The following is a 22,451-nucleotide window of genomic DNA, read 5'->3' as shown; positions in this document are numbered from 1 at the left end:
TGACAAAATATGAGTCCAACTGATCATAAGTCTTGATAAATGACCCTATGAACATGTCGGGATGTAGTGATACCATTCATCTGAAAAAAGATTATATGGACTCAGTTTTTACCTCCCAATTCCTATTTTGACTCTGCATTTAACTAACTACAATTTTTTTAAAGGTGCATTCAGTATGTTTAATTGGTTTATGATTAGTTAATTGGTCCTTAATGATCTCAGTGGTGCCAGTGGTTGTGGACTATTTTTGTACATTAATGTTTATGCTTTGTAGAGGTCATGTAAACCAACGCTATCTTATGGCCAATTCGTATGTATTTTATGTGGTGGCTAATTCTTACAAATTTGTACGACCTCACTCCTATGATTGTGTATGATTTCTGTGACAGATAAGTTTAGGGGCGGGGTTAGGTGTGCTCCTTTGTACGAATTTGCCAACTCGTAAAATATGTAAAAATTTTCACGAATCGTATGAATTCATACGTGTCAGGTCGTACAAATTTGTACAAATTAGCCACCTCGTAAAATATGTACGAATTGCAGTGAGTTTGGGCTGCGGAAACCTTTCCAGCATGTATTAAATATTAATAATAGTTAAATATTACAAATAATTTGGTAGTACAGTTTTTTTGGTGCAAATGTTGTGATAATTATTTTGTACATTTGCAACTGCTTTTTATCACTTAATTAGAAGCACCACAAAATTAAATTGTAATCTGTTATAAGGACTACTGAACAGACATTTAGAAGTTGATTTTAAAGTGCAAAGTATTGAAAATAAAAACAAGCTCTGTAAACACATGCATTTTTACAACACTACAAGTGTGTGCCATCAGGTATTGAAAAGTTCAGGAAATACGTCATATAAATAGTCAAGTGGTCAAGTGCAAAGACTGCAGGTGCAGGTATTTGTGCTGCATCCGAAAACTTTTAGGCAGCTGACTTGCTGCTGTATCAGGCAATGACTTTGCAGGCAGCGTTTTTGCACGTAGGCACCTCATGAAAATGATTTCGGACAACATAGAACGAGTTTGGTGATAACTAAACAAATATTTAATTACTATAATACTGATTTCTCATTAGAAATAACATCAAAAGTGTAAAAAGTTAGTCAGAAATAAACATTTACACACAAACTGACCACCAAACGCAACTTTCAGACGCCATCTTTATATTTTAGCTTAACGTCCCAAAATCCAAGTAGATATAACTGCAGGCCGGAGATCTCCAAAATGGTACATCTATGCTGCCTTCAAAAATCGGCCAGATGAAGGCATCTCAGGAGACAGGAAGTGAAGCTAACAGTGAATTCGGACGTGTCTTGATGCCTTTCTACCTTGGAATGCGTCCTCTAAAGACAGCATTTTTCAGTTTTCGGATTTCAGTTTTCGGTATATTACTATAACGCCATGACATCAACAGGGAACGTCAATAAAACTTCAAATAGCACTGTACACAAAACACAAACAATAGACAATACTTACAATGAACGGCAAGTGTTTAGTTTTACAACACACGCTAATAAACACATTGTTATTTGAATATGTTGAGGTCGCAGACAATCAAAAAAAAAAAAAAAAAAAAAAAAAAAAAAATCAGTTAAACATTGAAAGGTAGGCAAACTTGTACCACATGAACAAAACAAATGGGGAAAAAGTTAATTTACGTATTAGCATTTTGGCCTATTTAAGCATCATACATTGCAAACAATTTCCCCAGAAATCAAAAGAAAATAATAACCTTACTCACTTCTTGAGGAAAGCGTCTCCCTCTAATCTTCAGCAGCATCTTCCGATTCGCGCTCATTTCTTCACTCAGTACTCGACGCACTGACGTAACCAGGTAACGGCACAGGTGATGTCAAAGTAAAGGTCCCACTAATATCTCTAAAACAGAAAATGCAAGCAAAATAATCATACTGTTAAATTATTATTTCTCTCTAGATATAAAAGGCTTAAGCCAAGTTGAAGCAAATGATTTTATGAGCCGTAGTTCACCTTTTCTAAATTCAACAAAGATAAAATAGCAACTAGTCAATGTCATAATTAATGACTATATTTAACAATTTAATGGTTTAAGTTTGAATTCAGTTTATGAACTGCCTAACCTCTTTTCATTGCGCTTTTAGATTTCCTAAAAACTATATATGACATTATATTATTAACATTAATTTGTTAAAAAAAAAGAAAAAGAAAAAAAAAACTATATGGGGAAGTAAGCCATTGCAGAAAGGAGAGCCCAGCAGCCCTAAAAACAAACTAAACGATGCTCCTAAAGAAAGCCCGCCACTGCCATCTAGTGCATTTATATCTAAATACTTTTTCATGACGTGCAAAAAAGGTTTTGCTCTCTCTTATGGATTTTCTAGATTGTGTCCTCATTTGGGATTCTCATAAATATCTATTGTACCTTTAATCCGTCCACGAAAAAGGTGCAAATTAAAAACCAACATATTTCTGTAGCTTTCTGGCATCCATAAAAAAAAAACTCCTTTATCATGTTGCTCATCCCTCCTGTCAATTATTTTCATGCTTTTGTGAGGTAAACACTTATTGAAGCTGTGGTGAAATCTGTGTCTGAGAAGTGCTCCAAAAATATAAGACAGACATCACAGTGTTGATTAAGTATAGCAGCAAGCTCTCAGAATACCTTATTTGCCACTTTTAGAACCAATTACACCTTGAGAAAAAAAAAATATAACCGTTAGGCCAATATTGGGCTAACTTACACAATAACAGTTTCTTCCCAAATGCTACTGGACTAAATGATCTGCCTGAACTGAAATTTAACATATTTATTCTCAGTATTAACCCCAGAGCATCTTTGTTCTCAAACAAGAGTTCAACGAACACAGCACTTCAACAAATTAACTTAAGACTGGTTAGTTAAAGTTCCATATATTGCATAAACACTCGAACGAGTGAAAAAAGGGTATATAAGAGTGAACAGGTTTTATTGCACATAGCAACTGGTCTCATACATGAGATGCTCAACATAATAAAATTAACAAAATTAGTTTTGTGCTTAAATTCATCAAAATGATCCAAGGAGCACACTGTGAACTCATGTTTAACCGAGAGTTACAGAACATTATAATGGTGAAGCTGAAAAAGTCTGTCAGGTAGTCAAACACAACTTTAGAAAACACTTAAACAGAATCAAGTGAGATTAACATATTTACATCTTCAGCAGAAAAAAAAAAAAAAAAAAAAAAAAAAAAAAAAGGTACAGCAGTGAACTGAAACATGGTCAAAAACAATGTGCAAAACAGCAACAATTCTGTAACATTCAAGTGTGAGGAATCCATTTTAAATCGGCCACATAAAGATTTCCCAAGCAGAGATAACATTCAATTGTCAGTATAAAAATATATAACCCTATCTCATGAAAATGCGTATAAATAGTAGGCCAAATAAAAATGAAAACTTGTGGTATTGATACGCAAAAATGTACTTTGGCATGTATACGCTACGCGATGGGTAGGTTTAGGGTTGTGGGGTAGATGCGTATCATATGAATGTGAAACCTGCATATCATATGCACGCCAACAAATTTCGTATCATATGCACACAAAAACTGCATATTATATGCACGCCAAACATGCTTATCATGTGCACACCAAAGTCCATTTTTGCATATCAATACCATGAGTTTTCGTTTTTATTTGGCGTACTATTTATACGCATTTTCATGAGACTGCGCTCAAATATATATGTATAAAACAAAAACAAAAAAAAGAAAGAAAAAGAAAGAACACTCCAGGGTACGAATTAAAATACTATACATTTTTTTTTTTTGTTCAAGAAAAATCCCCAGCTGTAATTTCACAGTTTAAACTGAATAAAAACTAAGTAATACAAATAAAAGATAAGTCTCAAAAACAATTAAAAGGAAATGAACAAGAAATAAAATTAACCTAATCAGAACTTTGAACTCATTTAAATTGTAAATATTTTGGGGTTGGGGGTCAAAAAAAGAGGCATTTGAGAACCTGAAAATGTCTTTGAACTGCCTTTTGCCTAGGGGCCATCAGCACTTACTGTAGGTGGACACAAAGACTGTCTGATTTCACACACACGCAAATGTCCTTGAGCTAGAACCAAGTGGTCAAGTAAAGGAATGGGACAAATAATTAAGATGCATGAACTGCAATTATGTGGGTGACTCAAAAAACAAACAGACAAACTAAAAAGAACAATGCATTGTGAACTATAAAAATTAGTAGTGTCACATTTGGACTTAATTACAGGACTTTACAGTGGTGAGAGATATAACACAACATTCAGCCATGAATTAATGGCACCCCATGATGCAGAGCCCTTTTCCACATGTAGTAGGTGGAACGAGGAGTAAGAGGAAAGTAAGACCGGAATTCTTTGAATGTGGGAAAGGACTTCTCTTCAAAGCGTTGTTGCAAGAACAGCTTTGCTTTGGCTTTGAAATTGGCCAGTGCCACGACATCCATCACAAACATCTGTTCATTACTGGACTGGTCAGGCAGAGAGTATTCAGGCAGTGTGAATTCAGAGGGACTAACTTTCTGTCCTTTCAGGCAATCGATGTTCCCATCAAAAGAAAACATTTTTTGAGATTTTATATTTTCAAAGACGTCTGGTGAGACAGCCAAGCTCTGGGATTTCTCGATCGCAGACCTCATGACCGGCTTCTTGGTTTTCCTGTTCAAAGAATCTCTCCAGAGCCAGTAGAAAGAGGAGGAAACCGAAGGGAATTTGAGCTTGAATTTGATGAAGGACATCTTTGACCTCTGGACGTGCATTTTGGCTTCTTCTCTTAATGTTTTCCTCTGGCGGTACGCCAGCCTCAGGCTTCTTTGCTTGTGTCTGGAGATCTTCACTCTTGGTGACAGTTTTTGTCTGTCAAAATTAGCAGGAGACACTTGACCTCTGGGACTCTGGGTTTTATCAGCATCTGAGCTTTCCTCGCTGCTACCTGAGAGCTCTTTGAAAGGCGTAAACAGCATGGCTTCCCTCCTCCAGTTGTAGTATGTGGATCTGGAGATGCCTGGAAACCTTCTTTTGAAAATTCTGTAGGGGAACGCCATGTTAGCAACGATGCAGTTCTGCAAGCTCTTTTTCGCCTCCTGCATCAAAGCAACATTTTGAGCACGTTCTCCTTCCAGCTTCTCACATTTGAAGGCCAACATGCTAGCAAAGCTCCCTTGGCTGGGTTTCTTCTTGACTTCTGGTGAGGACCAGTAGTCCTGTTCAGTGCTGTCTGCAGGACTCAGCTCCCCCATGGAGCCGCCCGAGACACTGCAAGTGGACACAAGCTCTTGCTTCCACGCATAATAAGTGGATCTTGGAATTTCCGGGAAAAGCTGTTTGAACTGGCTGAGGGGAATAAGCTTCCCTTGCTTGTAGGATGTCAGGAAAAAGTGTTTGGCTTCATACCTGGCCACCGATTTCTTGTGATACTCGATGCTTTGCCTCTTCCAGCGGTAAAAGGTACTTTTGGTGATGTTGAACTTGTCTTTGAGGTTGGAGTAAGACAGCTGGGAGTCCTGATTCAGAAGATCCAGGGACTTCACAGAGGGCATTCGCTGCTCGCTGTTGGGACTCCCGATTTTGAGGTCGCTCGCATGAATCAAGGCCACAAAGTTGTGGGGTTTGAAAACAGAGCCTGCCTCCAAGTCACCCGACCACATGACGTGAAGGGTCAAGGACTCAACGTCTTTTGACCACGTCCTCGGGCGAATGACTCGATTGAAATAGGGCCGAATTTTTAAATTGTACATGGGATAAACCGAATAAATGTTGCACTGCAGGACAGACGCCAGAGCATACACATGCCACATGTTCGCAAATGAGCCGGGGAAACATGAGGCCTTGACATCGGCATCAAAGATGGCTTCCAGCACTTGAATCGGCAGATTGAGCATGTCCTGAGACTCCTCGGTGCAGAGGGAAAACCTAACTGCTTGCAGCATGACCTTTGAGTCAATCATACCACACAGGTAGTATCGCTTCCAAAGCAGCATCTCCACCACAGTTCTGACCTGCAGCTCCAGACTCAGGCTCGTAGAGCCCACCAAAAGCATGCTAGCTGCATCAAACAGCAGGTTTCCTTCTCCTTTGCAGACCAGAGGAAGCAATCCCGTCGGTGCGTCTGCTGGGTACAGTCTGTGAGCCACTGCGTCAATGCCCAGCCATGAAGAGATCTCAGAGCAGAGTGGTGTAGGAAGATGGAAAGGGGCCAGGATCTGCTCCACCTCCACAGCAACTTTAGTGAGGGCATCAAGACCTATGCACTCTGTGGCCTCCTGCAGCTCCCCCAAGACCGAGAGCACCAGCTCTGTCCTCTGAATCATGCCTTCACAAGAATGAAGAAACAAGAGGATTAGCATTAGTAGATCGATATTTACAGCGGTTGCCAAAATGCATACATTTTGTTTTATTGACAGATACAAGATATTGCTACTTAAGCAGAAGTGATGAAAAAAAAAAAACTTTTGTATGAAATGAATTAAATGCAAAGATTTTTGTATAATACAAAAAGTGCTAATAGTAATAATGCTGATTAATGTAAAATAGCAATGCCCTTTTGTAAAGAGATGGATGTGGTTGGCATAACCATACAACTATTTAACCATTAACCCCTTTTTGTAAAAAAAAAAAAAAAAAAAAAAAACAGACACAGAGAGTCCAAAAGATTTACGTGTGTATTTTACAGAGTTGACAACTATAGAAAAAAGGTAAGACTGTCTTGATATCATAATAACATTTCAAATAAAAATGAAAATAAGTATTATTATTGGTTTATCAGTTCACTTTCCCACATCTGTCTGGTAAAGAAATATACATTGTTATAAAATACAATAAATTGTTACTATTTGCAGCCATGCATTAGGTCTAACCACATTTTGCTGATGTTTTTTTAATTTATTTATTTTTTATTTTTTTATATAGATTCGCACACATACTTCCACTGACTTTTATGAATCCTTTTGAGAAATGGACATGCGACTTGTTTTATTGGGCAGCTATTAACTTATCTCTTTAGATAACACATGTATTAAACAGAAACAAATAAACCGCACAGCATCACACAGAGAGATCAGTTACAAATACTTTTCTCAAATGAGGCTGATAGTGAAGTCCAAACGCACCAGCGTCTCCGTTACACACGCGAAAAACAATTCATCATACACTTATCAGCACTTTCGTGTGCGGTTAAACTTTATTTTTTCTTTGAAACCGCAAATTAAGTGGACTTAACAAACCAATTAAGTTATTTAATAAAATAAGAGAAAATACACCTAAGAAAATACGCTTAAGAACACAAAACTGTCCTCATGTTTAGAATAAATACAAACAGTACCGTGCAGAGTGCACTATATTCAAACGAATAAAATTAAAGCACAAATACCTCACCTTGTTTTTCGCGTTTCCCTCCCTTGAGACTTAAATCAGCTTTGTAAAGTAGTCAGCTATGGCAAACTTAGACCCTCTCACAACTCCAAGTTTAATCCATTGTGTGAGGTGGACAACGTGCTCATCATAGGTGAGACAACCAGCGCAATCTAAACCCAAGCAGTGGAAATTTCACATAAGGAAGGGACCTCCCTCCAGGAAATTGTCAATCACTGAGTTGTGTTGAACCCCTACACGCACGCACACACACACACACACAAACACACACCTATAGGCTATCAGTGGAAACTGTTTTAGTGAGGTCTTCTTATAGATACAATGGGTTTTAACATAATAATGTTTACTATACCCTACCCTTACATAAGCATCCCAAAAATCAGTTAATAGTACTAAAGAACAACAACAACATATTTGACAATCTGAGCCTTTTAAATAGTGAGGACCACCTAAAATGTCCCCACAAAACACAGTGCACCATGATATTTAATGGTAACTGTTAAGGTATTTTCCAAATAATTTGTCCATCGCTGGTATGAAGAAACCAGCACAGAGGCCTCATGTCATTTTCAATGTGAAGTGTAAACACATTTTTATATTTATCATTATCACAGAAGACAGATAACCATGTGCAAGAATTTTATATAAATTCATATACTGAGGCAATTAAAAAAATGTATGTATGTATAGTGTTAAATATTTTAAATGTATTAATTTAATCTGTGTACTATTGGAATGGGCCTATATACTGGAAATGAACAGTCTCTCTGGTTAGAAGTTTGAATAGTAAGTTTGTAGTTTGGCCTTAAATGTTTGCAATAATATTTTTTTTTTTAAAAGGAAAATATTTTAATAGACAATAAAGTTTAAATAGGGTCTATAGCTTCCTTGGTAATTAAAGTTAAGCTTCACTGCACTTTTGGATTTTGCCAATTATCATTGAGGAATGCTGGAAATTTACATTTCCATAGCTCAAAGTGAACTCCCTCGGACAATGGCTTTGAAGTGTTTTCTTTCCACACCAAAGCATGGGGTCCAGTTTCAATCAGATGTAGATGTATTTTTTTCTGCATACCTGGGGATGTTTAGAGTAGTGTTCTCTTTTATTGGATTAGCAAGGCCTTGTTTTCCATTATAACCCCCTTGAGCACAACTTCTCAAGGTTCAGTGAATTCAGCAGGTATGGTATTTACTTAAACCTTTACCTATTTATTCATAGTGCTGTATGTGTGTTCATCTCACTAAAAACCAAGTCAGACCAGCAGGCCACACAAGGTCAAGCTCACTCTTTTGTTTATTGGAGTTGTGCTAGAGCAGACAGTGTGTGCAAATGGCAGAGAGAGCCACAGATCTGGGAAGGTGCTTATTTGCCTCTTGTTTCTTCAGGGTATCACTTTTAACACCTCTGCCTGTCCTCCTTTTGCAGGCTTTTCACATAACCTTTTGTTTCTACTGCTTCAGCCACACACACCCTCCACCCAACCCCTCACCGGCCTGACCTACATCTCTCATTCTGAATTTACCCTCTCCAGCCCAGTTTTTTTGAATGGAGACAACCTGGTGCCAGGCTTAAAACAATGCTGAAGTGTTCCTATAGCTTGTTTTTAGTAATGCTTATGTCCAAAAAATACATTATTATTAACTGTCTTAAATGACCAGTCCAAAGGTTGCAACTCAAACAAACTTGTACTCTAAAAGTCAACCAACATGTAAATAATCTGGTTTCAAAAGTTGTTTTGTTTTCTTCTTCTTTCTTAGTTCTTTCATTAAAAATAACCTGTTGTGCAGTGAAAAGGTTCCATGTATGTTAAAAAAATTTTGTGGAACCATCAATGCCAATAAAAAGAACCTTATTTCTGGAGTGTAAAGTAAAATATGCATTAAATAAGTGTGTTAAATGTGGAGCTGAAATGTTGATGAGCTGTTGTGGGCTAAACACCTCAAGTGTTCTCTTTCCATCCTGTGCTTAAAATGCAAATGGGGCAACATTGTGTCGACTCCGGTAGTCTGCCACATGCTGAGATTGTATGTATGTGCTGGGGTATGGGCCGTGCTTGTGTATGTTGGAGGTTTGAGGGGGGTCGTCAAAGATCTGTGGGACACAGACGAGGAGAGTCTTGCAACCTTTTGTTCTTGAGCTTGACAGTGTGGACTCAGGGACAGTCAAGAGCAGGCACTTGACACCTATTGGACAATCTCAACATGGGTTCTGCTAGCCAGAGTTTGCTTTTAAACAGCACTTCACCTCATTAACCACCAAATACAAACTAAAGGTGCACAGAGATAAAGAAACACATTTCAGATGCATCTTTTGCTTATTTTCTATCTAACAATCTCCGCTTTGGTTAATGAAAATTTTATTTATTTATTCATTTCATTTAATTTTATTTCCAAGATCGTGACAAATTTCCTTGGGTCAATGATTTTTTAAGGAGAACAATAGGCTAAGATTTTTTTTTTTTACAATAATATTTGTTTAAATTAGCTATTTGGTATATTGCAAGCTAGGAAAAACAGGTAAATAAAAATGTCCATTGATTCAAAATTATTTTTTTTTTTAATTATTGTCATCACATCAGTTCTACATGGATGTTTATATACAGTGGTGTGAAAATTGTTGGCCCCCTTCCTCATTTCTTTTTTTTTTTTTTTTTTTTTTATGTCGCTTTAATGTTTCAGATTGTCAAACAAATTTAAATATTATTAAAAGATAACACAAGTGAACAACACACAGTTTTTAAATGAAGGTTTTTTTTTATTATTAAGGGAAAACAAAATCCAAAACTACATGGCTCTGTGTGAAAAAGTGTTTGCCCCCTAAACCTAATAACTGTTTGGACCACCCTTAGCAGCAACAACTGCAATCAAGCATTTGCGATAACTTGCAATGAGTCTGTTACAGCGCTGTGGAGGAATTTTGGTCCACTCATCCATGCAGAATTGTTGTAATTCAGCCACATTGGAGGGTTTTCGAGCATGAACCACCTTTTTAAGGTCATGCCACAGCGTCTCAATAGGATTCAGGTCAGGTCTTCATTTTGTTTTTCTTCAGCCATTCAGAGGTGGACTTGCTGGTGTGTTTTGGATCATTGTCCTGCTGCAGAACCCAAGTTCGCTTCAGCTTGAGGTCACGAACAGATTGCCGGACATTCTCCTTCAGGATTTTTTGGTAAACAGTAGTATTCATGGTTCCATTTATCACAGCAAGTCTTTCAGGTCCTGAAGCATCAAAACAGCCCCAGACCATCACACTACCACCATCATATTTTATTGTTGGTATAATGTTCTTTTTCTGAAACCCGGTGATACTTTTAAGCCAGAAGTAATGGGACACACACCTTCCAAAATGTTCAACTTTTGTCTCGTCAGTCCACAGAGAATTTTCCCAAAAGTCTTGGGGATCATCAAGATGTTTTCTGACAAAACTGAGACAAGCCTTTATGTTCTTTTTGCTCAGCAGCCATGCAGACCATTTTTGCCCCGTCTCTTTCTTATGGTGGAGTCATGAACACTGACCTTAACTGAGGCAAGTGAGGCCTGCAGTTCTTTGGATGTTGTTTTGTGACCTCTTGGATGAGTTGTCGCTGTGCTCTTGGGGTAATTTTGTTTGGCCAGCCACTCCTGGGAAGGTTCTCCACTGTTCCATGTTTTTGCCATTTGTGAATAATGGCTCTCACTGTGGTTTGCTGGAGTCCCAAAGCTTTAGTAATGGCTTTATGTTTTCCAGACTGATAGATCTCAATTACTTTCTATCTTTCTCATTTGTTTCTGAATTTCTTTGGCGTGATGTCTAGCTCTTGAGGATCTTTTGGTCTACTTCACTTTGTCAGACAGGTCCTATTTAAGAGATTTCTTGATCGCGACCTCAGGTATGATAAACCACAGTTTTAACCGAGGGCAAACACTTCTTCACACAGGGCCATGTAGTTTTGGATTTTGTGTTCCCTTAATAATGAAAGCCTTCATTTAAAAACTTTATGTTGTGTTTACTTGTGTTATCTTTGACTAATATTTAAATTTGTTTGATGATCTGAAACATGAAAGTGTGACAAACATGCAAAAAAAATAAGAACTCAGGAAGGGGGCCAACACTTTTTCACACCACTGTATGTTGTTCTAGTGTCTTTAACACGCACGCATAATGTCTTCATTGAGATCATTATTTCCTGTAATGGGGGTTTGTTATCACATATAAATTACAAATAAAATGAAAATGGTTTTAAGCCATGAAACTGAAGTACACCTTTATAATTAAAAAGTTAACATTTTATGAAAGTTTTGTGTGTGTGCGTGTAAGGTTTCATTTCTTACGATTTCAAAGAATTGGTGTTCAACTTCAACTTCACACTAAATATGACAGAAAAAGCACACTTACTAAACAATGATGGGAATTTATGTGCTCGAGGAATAGGGTAACCGCAGTAGTCCTTATATAGCAACTTGCATGAAAAATGTCAAAATTCACATTTAAAGCAAGAACAAAGATCCTTTGAACCACAGACCTAATTTTAGACACATACACACACACACACACACACACACACACACACACACACACACACACACACACACACACACACACACACACACACACACACACACACACACACACACATACACACACACACACACACACACACACACACGTGTGTGATGAGCCATAGTTACATATTTGTCTTCAGATTTGACACCCCTCATGGTGGTTTGCAACTTTATTAGCATTTAATTGTCCCCTCATCAATAACCCTTACATACTACATTTAACACTCATTAATGTGTTGTGTTTCTTTCTCCTGTTCCATATATTTTACAAATCCGTCTTTTACAGGTTTTTGGTCCTCTGTTTCTTGTCAAGTTTGTGCCAGTCAAGATGAAAAAAGAAAACTGTTTGAATTAATTTGACTGTTGATTTGTGCAATTGTAACGTTCTTTTACAGAAGTTAAGAATGTGGCAGAAAATAGTTTATCTTAATTTAATAAAGCACATAATGTAAACAAATGAGAAACAAACAAATGGAAAAATGGTTGTGACAAAAGATACACAAGAGAGAGAGACAGAGAGAGAAGTTCAATAAACTTGTGACTTGTGAGTATCCAGTGACTAAATACAGACAATGACCTAATGGGAATCATAACCTGTGATGAAGTGCTTACACACATAACTCATGCAGTCGATGAAATCAACTTATTTTATGCTGTACAACTGAGGAATTATTTAGCGTAACATGTTTACAGCGATTAGCAAAATTTTACAACAGCATATTCAGTTTTTTGGTCAGTGTCCACTACTTTGTCTATGTCCACTTTCCTTGGTTTCATTACATTGTAGTTTAACTCAATGTAGTTCACATCTTCACCCTGTTCAAGTAATAAGAACAGAATTCTGTAAGCTGAGTAAAGCAACGCACCAGTAAATCAATATGTACATGCTACTGTATATCCAATTGACATTTTACCCACATTCTTGTGTTCACGTTCAGTTATTTTGGTTTCCAATTCCAATACATTTTGATTTTCAAATGATGTTCTCACTAAAAGAAAACAAGAAAGTGCACATTTTCAGGGTTGAAGATTTGGTAAGTTTTTTGATTTTGGTAAGAAACAGCACAGTTGTAAAGAATGAGACCGTAAGGTAACCGTGACTCACTTTGTGTACTCCTGTGATATCTGAGCCAAATGATGAGTGCAGTCAATGACAAAGCACCGACAATGAGCACTGATGGGATTATTATCATTAACAGGTCTTTAAAAGAAGAAGAAGAAGAAAACAACAGCATTATAGAATTATGCAGAGTTAATGTATTAGGTTTTATTATGAAGTTATGTACAATATGCTGTTCGACATGAAACCAAGAAAGCAGATAATGTAATTAGAATTCAAAAGCTTATTTATATGTTTTTAGGTTTTTCTACCAACACACCATACTGCATTTATCTAAATATGTTTAATCCATCTATTTTAGCCCTTTCTACTCATGTTGAAATACTAATTTACACAGAACAACTGCCAACAAGAGATATAAATATAAGACTGCTGTTGAACACTGTAGTGTATATACAATTCTCAATGATGAAAATAAGTTTTATGGAAATAATTGGAGGACGATATATCACCTTCTCTGTCATCAGTGCTGTCTTTATTGTTCATGGAAGTAGCAGCTGAAAAAAAGGAAAAAGCCATTGTAGATGTTTGCCAATTTTAGATGTAAGATAAAACTGTTGGTTAGGATATTGCTGGCATTATGATCATTTTTCCATAGCAAAAACTTAAGCCACTAACATTTAACTACTGACCTGACTAAACTGCAACAGCAATACAGAGCAGGCAAAGACATTTACAAGAAAAACAATTAAACTGTTTTAAAAGAAATCTATTAGAAAAATAAAGAAATCTATTATTAATGTTAAATTATATTAATATAAATTGAAAATAAACATGTAAATACTGTATACTGCACAGTAAAATCGAGATTTAAATTAAATTAAAACTTTACTAATTACCATTTTTTTTCTAAAAGTGAAGGACACAAAGGAAGACAAACTGACAAATCATGCCATAAAGTTGGATGAATTTGAGCATTAGCTTACTTTTATTAATAATCAGGCAAATTCTGGCATCCTCTCCAATTTTGCTTCCTTGCACACCTGAATACTGACGGCAAGTGTAGCATCCATTATCTCCAGCTTTGAGTTCACTGATGTGTAGAGAACAGTCAGACATCAGACGCACTCTGCCTTCTCTCTGTGACCTGTCCGGATTGAGTTTACCAAGGGTGACCAACTCAATGGTAGGGTCATCATTAGACAGCCATGTAACTTTACTGCAGTCTGTCTGTGTCAACAGATTTAGACACATCAAACTCACGTGCCCTCCAAGGAAGATTTTCTTTTTTTCTACAATCATATCAGCACCTTAACGTAAACACAAACATAACCTTTACATTAAAATAAGTATTATTCAGTTGATGAAAAAAGGCCTACCAAGCATAAAACTTACTAACTTAATAAAAAAAAAAAAAATTATATTGATTATGAAAAATATTATATTAATTATGAAAAATATCCAGTCTGACTGGCATTTTTCTGTATTACCTGTATTAAAATCAACAAAGTTGAACAACAATCCAAGACATGTGCCCAAGAGTAAATTCATTTTTTTATCTTTTAGTAACAGGTTTCGCTCTCAGTTCTCATACTTATATATACACACTGTCTTTTGACATCACTTCCTCAGACTGTGCAATCTGTTTGCCACAATAGTAAACCCATGATGTTTTTTTTTTTTTTTTTTCCAAAGATAAGACTGAACCCTTACTTCAGATTAATTTATTTTGGACAGTGATGTTCAATGGCAAATGTATTTAAATTATAAATTGTTTTGATTGCCAAAAGAAAAGAAAAGAAAAAAAAAATATATATATTGTTTAAAATAATGATTAACCTAATCATAATGGATTTCTTTATATATGAGATTCTGTGTTTTCTTTAAGTCTATTATTTTATTAGTTTTTATATTTATTGAGATTCAGTTTCTGTTTAGTTGCCATATACACAAAGCAATGTTTGTATAAATTGAATACTTCTGGCATTTTTATTTTGGTACAACTAACTGGTGTATAAAACATAAATGAATAGAGAACCCCACTCACATGCCAACTCAAGACTAAGCAAGAAGCTTTTATTTGATCATTGATCGTGAGTGCCATTTGTTTACATTAATACCCCATTAGGTTTTATACCCCACGAGGTTGCGTGTTCAGCACCCACAGCCAAGTCCACATTTCAGAAGCTTAAGTCCTGAATACTTAGATCACTAACCAACAAAAATAGTCTGTTCCTGTCCTGCATTGCCAATTGTCAGGTCATCTCAGCGTTTGTCTGTGTGAAAAACATATTGAGACGTGTTAAACAGACAGCGAGTAAAAATGAGAAGTACACAAAATTAGACACATCACTTCCTCATCCCCAAACATCTTGAAATGTATTTATTTTCAAGTTTTTATCACAATAACTAATGACAATAGTGTGCATTTTAATATGACAAATTGTTACAGGTGTAAAATAGTATGGTATTAAATTAGTTAAATTAGTAATTATATTAAATTAGTAATTATAAGATTGGCCATTATTTCAGTCATAGTGCACTGTAGCTGTTTGTCCACCTGGTGGCATCCATGCACTTGGTGACTAATATGTCAACACAAAGGCACAAAGGTACAAAAGCATTATTTATAAAACAGGCAAAATTGAGACCCGGGTCAAAGGACCAAAATTTGTCAAAATGTCTGTCTATTTGTGCATAGTTGTCAAATAATTTATAAAGTTACTGAAATAATAAGAAATGGGTGGTTGACAGTAGTATCATGCAGTGCATTGAAAACATTAAAACAGATTTTCCCCACTTATTATATAATTATACATGAGCTTTTGTGACCAAATGTGATACATTTTCCCTTTAAATATAAGCATGTTCATGTCAATGTTATTTGTCAACTACCCAAACACAGTCAGGGGGATTCTGACTGGATGACGTTTATCTATGGACAGCGACTTGTTAGTGCGCACTACACTGAGACCCGCCTCCCTTCGTTTTCGCTCTATAGCACACGGTCCCCTCACTGTATAACACTGAGGCTGTCTGTATGTCTGCTCTCATGTCATTCAGCAGATGAATCACGTCTCAGCACTGGTTTTGCTTTAGACGGGGTGAGATCGCTCAATATAGCGGTCATCTAGCGCGCTGGAAGCGTCTCTGCACGGGATAACGTCCACACGCTACTGTCATGCTGGAAACAGATCGCTCTTGTGGACTTGCAAGATCGGAGGAATGATGAATGAGTAAAAAAAATAAATAAAAACGCCGGCGTGGATAATCGACAAAAGCTGAGTATTAAACCGTCAGCAGTTCTGTTGAATAATCTGTCAATATCAAGCGTTCAAGACGGACGGCGCACAGGAGCACGGAGGGAGAACCCGCGCAAACATGAGGGAACGGGACTTTATGCCAAACATGGAACGGGGCAAACCGGCCACATACACGGGAGACAAAAAAGCTAAAATGGCTGCTAAAACCAATAAAAAGTGGGTGAGACTGGCTACTGTATTCGCATATGTCTTGTCTGTGTCTTTGGCTGCTATTATACTGGCAATTTATTACAGTATGTTATGGAAACCGACGTCTACATCTGTGTCTGGACGGTCAGATGTATTGGTGACGGCTGCAGTTATACCCATAAACACAAATAACATCACAACAAATGACGTACCAACCACAAACAATATGAATAGTACACCACCGGTCAGCCTGAGATCGACACAGACCCCCACTTATGCCCACTCCACTTCTTCACAGAGACACTGGGGTGATAACAATGGTCATGAAGGCCTTCTCAATATCCCCACAACAAAAACAAAGAATACTGACCAAACAGGAACAATTGACTCTGCGCACATTCACGACAAACTAGGACGTTTCAGTACAGCAGAAGTTAGCCATGTGTCAGTAACTAGTATTCTTGTAGCAGGTGCATCAAGTGAACCTTCTTTGGCTCATGGAGCCAAATCTTCTAATAAACAAAATGTCTATGGCAGTTCTGGGGTCGGTGCCACTGAGGATCGGCCAGACATGTGGGATTCAGCCTCTTGGACAAGCTACAGTGCAAGATCTGATGTCTCCTCTTTGACGGAACATGGTCTGGAATTAATAGAGGGCTCGTCTCCATCGCAAGAAGAGTTGGTTACCAAGGACACCGAGAATGCAGCAAGTGGAGTGTGATACCATATTATTTATGTGGCACGTAATTATATAATATTAACTGTGTTGACTGTGCAGTGAGAAGTCATCAAACAGTTTATATAAATTTTGTTGCTATTTCAAGGACAGAAACTGTGTTGACCTACCTGCTTTGAAAAGCTCATTTAAAGGTTGTTGTTACATTAAAGAGTGCAATAGTTGGGTTCTGAAAGTAAAAATCCCATAAGTTTTCTACATTGGGGAATTCATTTCAACGATAACAAAAACATTTAAAGACAAACCTACTGTGAGCTACAAGGTTGTTAAAGGGATACTCCTCCCCAAAATGGAAATTTTGTCATTAATCAAAATATATTAATATATAAATATAATATATAATTACCCCCATGTCGTTTCAAACCCGTAACAAAACAAAAATAATGATGACGCTACCAATAGGCATATAACATTTTGTTATTATAGGCTATCTGACAATGTTTATATCTATTTAATAGAGATGGAAACTTGTTTCAGAGATTTGGACAGGTCACGTTTAAATTATGAAAAAAAAAGCAATTACAATATAGCCTACATGAAAACAACTGTTTATAAAAATTAACTGCAACACAGAGAAAACTATTAAGCAAATTGAGCCAAATTTAGACCAACATTTGTCAAAACGTCTATCTATTTGTGCATAGTTGTCCAATGATTTATAAAGTATTTATAAAAATAACAACTTTTTTTGTGGCGCGGCTGACACAGAAGAGCATACGCTGCCTGCGTCCAGCTCATATTCTCCAAAATGGCGCTACGGTGATGCAGAGAGATACAGAGGAGATGAATTGTTGAAAAAAGTCTTTATTTTTGTTTTCTTCACGTACAAAAAGTATTCTCATTGCTTCATAATGTTACGGTTGAACCACTGATGGCAGGTGGACTATTCTGAAGATGTCTTTCATACTTTTCTGGACATTGACAGTGTAATTTACTTGGCAGTCTATGGGACAGTCACAAGCATCCCGGTTTTCATCCAAAATATCTTAAATTGTGTCCTGAAGACGAACAAAGTTTTTACGGGTTTGGAACGACATGGGGGTAAGTGATTAATGACAAAATATTAATTTTGGGGTGGAGTAAACCTTTTAATTCACATTTTCAATAATTGTGTTTATCTGTGGAATTCCTGGTGTAAAACTACATAACCCATGATTCTGAAGAGAAATCACCAATCGGACAATCGCAAAGCAAATTTAGCATTCACTCACTCCTATGAAGCACAAATTGATGCCATTTGCAGTGCTACTTTCCCACATTTAAAGCCGTTTTAAGTACACAGTCTTGTACCTTTTAGACAGATTTTCTTTCTTTTTTTTTGTTGCTTCAAATCAAGTGTAATTCACTTAGTAGCTGGTTGGTTTAGTTCATGGCTTAAAATGAATGATGAATGAATGGGAAAAATACTTCCAGAACCAAGGTGGCAGAAAAATGGGTAGGCTCTGTGACAATCTATAATTCAGTTGCAGATAATCACAGTCATGCTCATATTCAGAATAACAAAACAATTATGTGATTACATAAATGTGACAGCTTTTATACAACAGTTCTATAAACATGCAATTAATATCTTTCACATTTTAGACAAAAATTGGATAGTTAGTCTGTATATATCTTTCCGAATAAAGTAGTTCCAAAAGAAGTCAAAGTATTAAAGCTTTGCATTTTTAATCAAACAGGACAGAGACTACTCATTCACTCCACTTTTTCCAAACATAGACAAGCAGGGTGATACAAAAAGTTAAACATCACAGTGCTGTTACACTAAATATGATGTCCTGGAACACGTGGCAAATCAAATCAAGGACTAACTGTTTTATAATCGATTGTAAATAAAAATAGATTGATAAGGACTGTGGTTAAGTGATGGGATTATGGTTCTTAAGATGTCCTTTGGAACAACAGGAAAATGAGCCATTCACATCGCCAACGATGGACAAACATCCTCCAGTAGCGTTTGTTTCATTGTGCAGTAATTGTGAGCAAGTTAAACACTGTTTAAAGCAATTTAAAACACTTTGCCTGTAGAGTTCATGAATGCAATATCTGCCTTAATGCAGAATACCTGGCAAGTAGGAAAAATACACTGTGCAAACTCACCCATGTTGACATTTTAAAGTGTCTTTTAAAAATCAGTGTGGGTAGATATATAATAACTGAAATATGATGTATGAATAAACAAATATTTTTCATTTGGTGCGATGATTATTAAACCAGAAATGTGTCCACTTTATGAGCTATAAAATGATTACTTATATAATAAAGAAAGTGGTCCTGTTTAAACACCAGCATTTATATATCAGTTACATTTTTTAAATGCAAAGAAGTTTTGCATTTAAATAATGTAAAGTGGAGTGGTTATGATGGTTTAAAAATTGCACATATTTGGGAATTAAACTCTTCCTGTATAATAATAATAATAATAATAATAATTATTATTATTATACAAAGCAATCCTTTCACTTCCATTAATATTGTTTTTTATGATTCTGAATAAAATAGGCATCAAATGAATAAAGGTTCAAATAAATAAATAATGTATTATTATAGATTTTTGGTCCATGTTTATATCCATATTTTATATGGACAATAAGTGTAACCATTCTTTTGTGCCGTAAAGTAATCTGTTTATGAACAGCGTCTTCCCAAAGTAGTTTCTAGTCAGTTTGTTCACTTTTTTCTTAATTAGCGTATAATTATTTAATATGTAATGTCAGTCAGATTGAAGCACTTTAAGATAGCAGCAGGACAGTGACAGTAACCTAAAACTGACCAAATGCTTATTCCCATCTCTGAATCACCAATCTCTGTGAGAACGCAAGAAATGCAGGTAAAACATGCAGACTCAGTCTCAGATCATTTATGCTTAGTATGTATACGTCAAACAATACAAATTAGTTTATAGTAAGATGTCATACTGTAAATGGGGAATTCATGTTTTATGGGACACTGCATTAGGGAGATGACACATTTAATCAGTAGAGAGTTGTCTAAGGGGAATCGTTTGCTTAATTTACACAGACATTTAAATCCCTTTCAAATATGTATTTGGCCTTATAAACCAAACTAGTTCAATAAAACAAATGTCTAGCAACAATAAAAATTTTGAATTCCTGCTGGTCAAGCCATACCAGTGATACTGGAAATTGTATGACTCGATGTGTTTTAAGTGACCTGAAGTATCCCTCAGTCTAAGTGTCTCTCTCACAGTGAGTAGCCTCCAACCATCAGTTGTCCATGGGGATTTCTTTATCAGCATTCCATTCAACCAAACAAACAGCAGTGTCCCTCAGGAGGTTCCCATTAGCTTCACATGAGCAAACAATGTTTACGCCATAGCAAAATTACTGTTTTTTCTACCTCTTCTAGCCCCATTTAAAATACAAGGATCTGGAAATTCCCTGCGTATTTAAAGATGGTGCTGTGGGTGACATTCTTAATAAATGGAAACATAATGCTCTGTAGACTGAACCCATTAATGGAATATGGAAAAAATGCTTTCAAATGTTTATGGTGGTTGTGTGGTGAAGGAAATGTGGAGAAGAAACATGAATTGGAGGATATTTTAAAAAATGTTGGTGGACAAACAGTTCCCATTAATTTCAAATTGTATGGGCAAGAAATACAATTAAGTCAATAGGATTGAAATAGTTTGGTTACAAAGATTCTTTAAAACGTCTTCCTTTGTGTTTAACAGATGAAAATAAGTCATACAGGTTTGGAATGACATGTCAGTGAGTAAGGAGAGAATTGTCATTCTCGGGTGGACTATCCTTTAAAAATAGGTTGCCATATTGTTTTTGCAAGGACACAGACATACAGTACATAGCCATACAGATATAATGTACAGAAGATCCAAAAACAAAGTTGACATACACCACCACCATTCAAAAGTTTGTAGTCAGTAAAATGTTTTTTTTTTTTTTTTTTTTTTTAATAAAATTAATACTTTTATTCAGCAAGGAAATTGCTTGATCAAAGGTGACAGTATAAGACATTTATAATATTACTAAAGATTTTTATTTCAAATAAATGCTCTCATTTTAAACCTTCTGTAGAATAATGTGACACTGAAGTAATGGCTGCTGAAAATTCAGCTGTGCAATATAGGAATATATTACATTTTAAAATGTATTCAACAAAAACAGTTATTTTAAATTGTAATAATATATCAGTTTTTACAATAATTTGATCAAATAAAAGCAGCCTTGGAGAGCATATGAGACTTTGAAAAACATTGCAAAATGTTGTCAACCCCAAACTTTTGAACGGCAGTTAAATTCTTCTCAGAGAGTTTCTATTTTAATTCCCATATACTCCTGTAAGGCATGTAAGACTTTGGATGGGTTGACAATGCACATGAATCTCCTGTGGAATCAATCTTGTCAATCAACATCACGATAGTAGATGTGATTACACATGCAGTGATTACAGATGCAGCATCATTCCGTTCATCCTCTTCAAAGATTAAAATCTTATGAAACGATTTGTTTTTGTGATACACAAAAAATCTATAATGGCATGTTCCACAAGTGTGTACTGTAAAACTATTAGTTCACCTCGCTTTGCCTCTCTTTGCCTTTGTGGACTGGAGTTCCTGAGGAGATTGTGGTAGAAAAGGTAGCAGAGGACCCATTTTGGGGTTGACTTCATCTCTGTCAAACATGTTTTTAATTTTGTTTATAGAAGCAAATATATCCAACTTAACACTAAAAGGGTTTCAAACATTTAGGCCTGGTTTCACAGTGAGGGCTTAAAGGGTTAGTTCACCCAAAAATGAAAATTAGGCCATAAATTACTCACCCTCAAGGCATCCTAGGTGTATATGACGTTCTTCTTTCAGACAAATCCAATCTGAGTTATATTAAAAATTGTCTTTGATCTTTCAAGATGTTAAATGCCACTCAGTGGGTGTTGCAGTGCTTCAGTCCAAAAGAAGTGAAATGAAAAGCGCCCATCCATTAAAACAAGTGTCTCCGGGGGGTGAACAAAGCCTCCTGTAGCGAATCAATGTATTTTTGTAAGACAAATATCCATTTTCCAAACTTAACAATCACTTTGGTATGGCATCAGTGTTGCGCATGCGTCTTGTGAAAACCAATGTTTGTTAACAGGAGCAAAGGAAGCAAAGTTTCCTTACTTTAGCAAAGGAAAACCAGTGTCCTTTTGGATTATATTGAAATCCTTCAACATTCTTCTTTACAAATCCTCGTTTTGTACTTCTAATTAGTGACCGTTATTTTGCTTTGATCTCTCACCTGTGCTTCCGAGTT

At 36.2% G+C, this 22,451-nt stretch overlaps 3 protein-coding genes across 3 annotated transcripts; 1 reads left to right on the top strand and 2 right to left on the bottom strand.

The window, feature by feature from the left end:
• Positions 1–2,934: 2,934 nt before the first annotated feature.
• Positions 2,935–7,633, bottom strand: LOC109113143 (vertnin). Its single transcript, XM_042777778.1, has 2 exons — positions 7,392–7,633; positions 2,935–6,330 (listed from the first exon to the last, which is right to left on the bottom strand). The coding sequence occupies exon 2, from the start codon at positions 6,326–6,328 to the stop codon at positions 4,283–4,285; it is 2,046 nt and encodes a 681-aa protein (XP_042633712.1). The 5' UTR covers positions 6,329–6,330; positions 7,392–7,633; the 3' UTR covers positions 2,935–4,282.
• Positions 7,634–12,084: 4,451 nt separating this feature from the next.
• On the bottom strand, positions 12,085–14,292 carry LOC109045084. Its single transcript, XM_019062952.2, has 5 exons — positions 13,977–14,292; positions 13,503–13,547; positions 13,036–13,131; positions 12,849–12,919; positions 12,085–12,746 (listed from the first exon to the last, which is right to left on the bottom strand). Exons 1-5 carry the CDS (start codon positions 14,290–14,292, stop codon positions 12,627–12,629), a joined length of 648 nt encoding a protein of 215 aa, XP_018918497.2. The 3' UTR covers positions 12,085–12,626.
• A 1,642-nt stretch (positions 14,293–15,934) lies between these two features.
• LOC109113469 lies at positions 15,935–17,524 on the top strand. Its single transcript, XM_019126267.2, has one exon. It carries the CDS (start codon positions 16,372–16,374, stop codon positions 17,161–17,163), a length of 792 nt encoding a protein of 263 aa, XP_018981812.1. The 5' UTR covers positions 15,935–16,371; the 3' UTR covers positions 17,164–17,524.
• Positions 17,525–22,451: the final 4,927 nt, after the last annotated feature.

The sequence above is a fragment of the Cyprinus carpio genome, chromosome A20, assembly GCF_018340385.1.
Source record: "Cyprinus carpio isolate SPL01 chromosome A20, ASM1834038v1, whole genome shotgun sequence".
NCBI classification, from domain to species: Eukaryota; Metazoa; Chordata; class Actinopteri; order Cypriniformes; family Cyprinidae; genus Cyprinus; species Cyprinus carpio.
This window is presented reverse-complemented; position numbering and strand designations above follow the sequence as displayed.

What these genes read in the sequence shown, in the direction of transcription:
- LOC109113143 (XM_042777778.1), bottom strand. Translation starts at nt 6,328, where the DNA reads ATGATTCAGAGGACAGAGCTGGTGCTCTCGGTCTTGGGGGAGCTGCAG.
- LOC109113469 (XM_019126267.2), top strand. Translation starts at nt 16,372, where the DNA reads ATGAGGGAACGGGACTTTATGCCAAACATGGAACGGGGCAAACCGGCC.
- LOC109045084 (XM_019062952.2), bottom strand. Translation starts at nt 14,292, where the DNA reads ATGATTGTAGAAAAAAAGAAAATCTTCCTTGGAGGGCACGTGAGTTTG. An exon ending in TTGCCTGATTATTAATAAAA is followed by an intron (nt 13,548 to 13,976) that starts GTAAGCTAATGC and finishes CCTTTTTTTCAG; the next exon opens with CTGCTACTTCCATGAACAAT. An exon ending in CTGAACGTGAACACAAGAAT is followed by an intron (nt 12,747 to 12,848) that starts GTGGGTAAAATG and finishes TTACTTGAACAG; the next exon opens with GGTGAAGATGTGAACTACAT.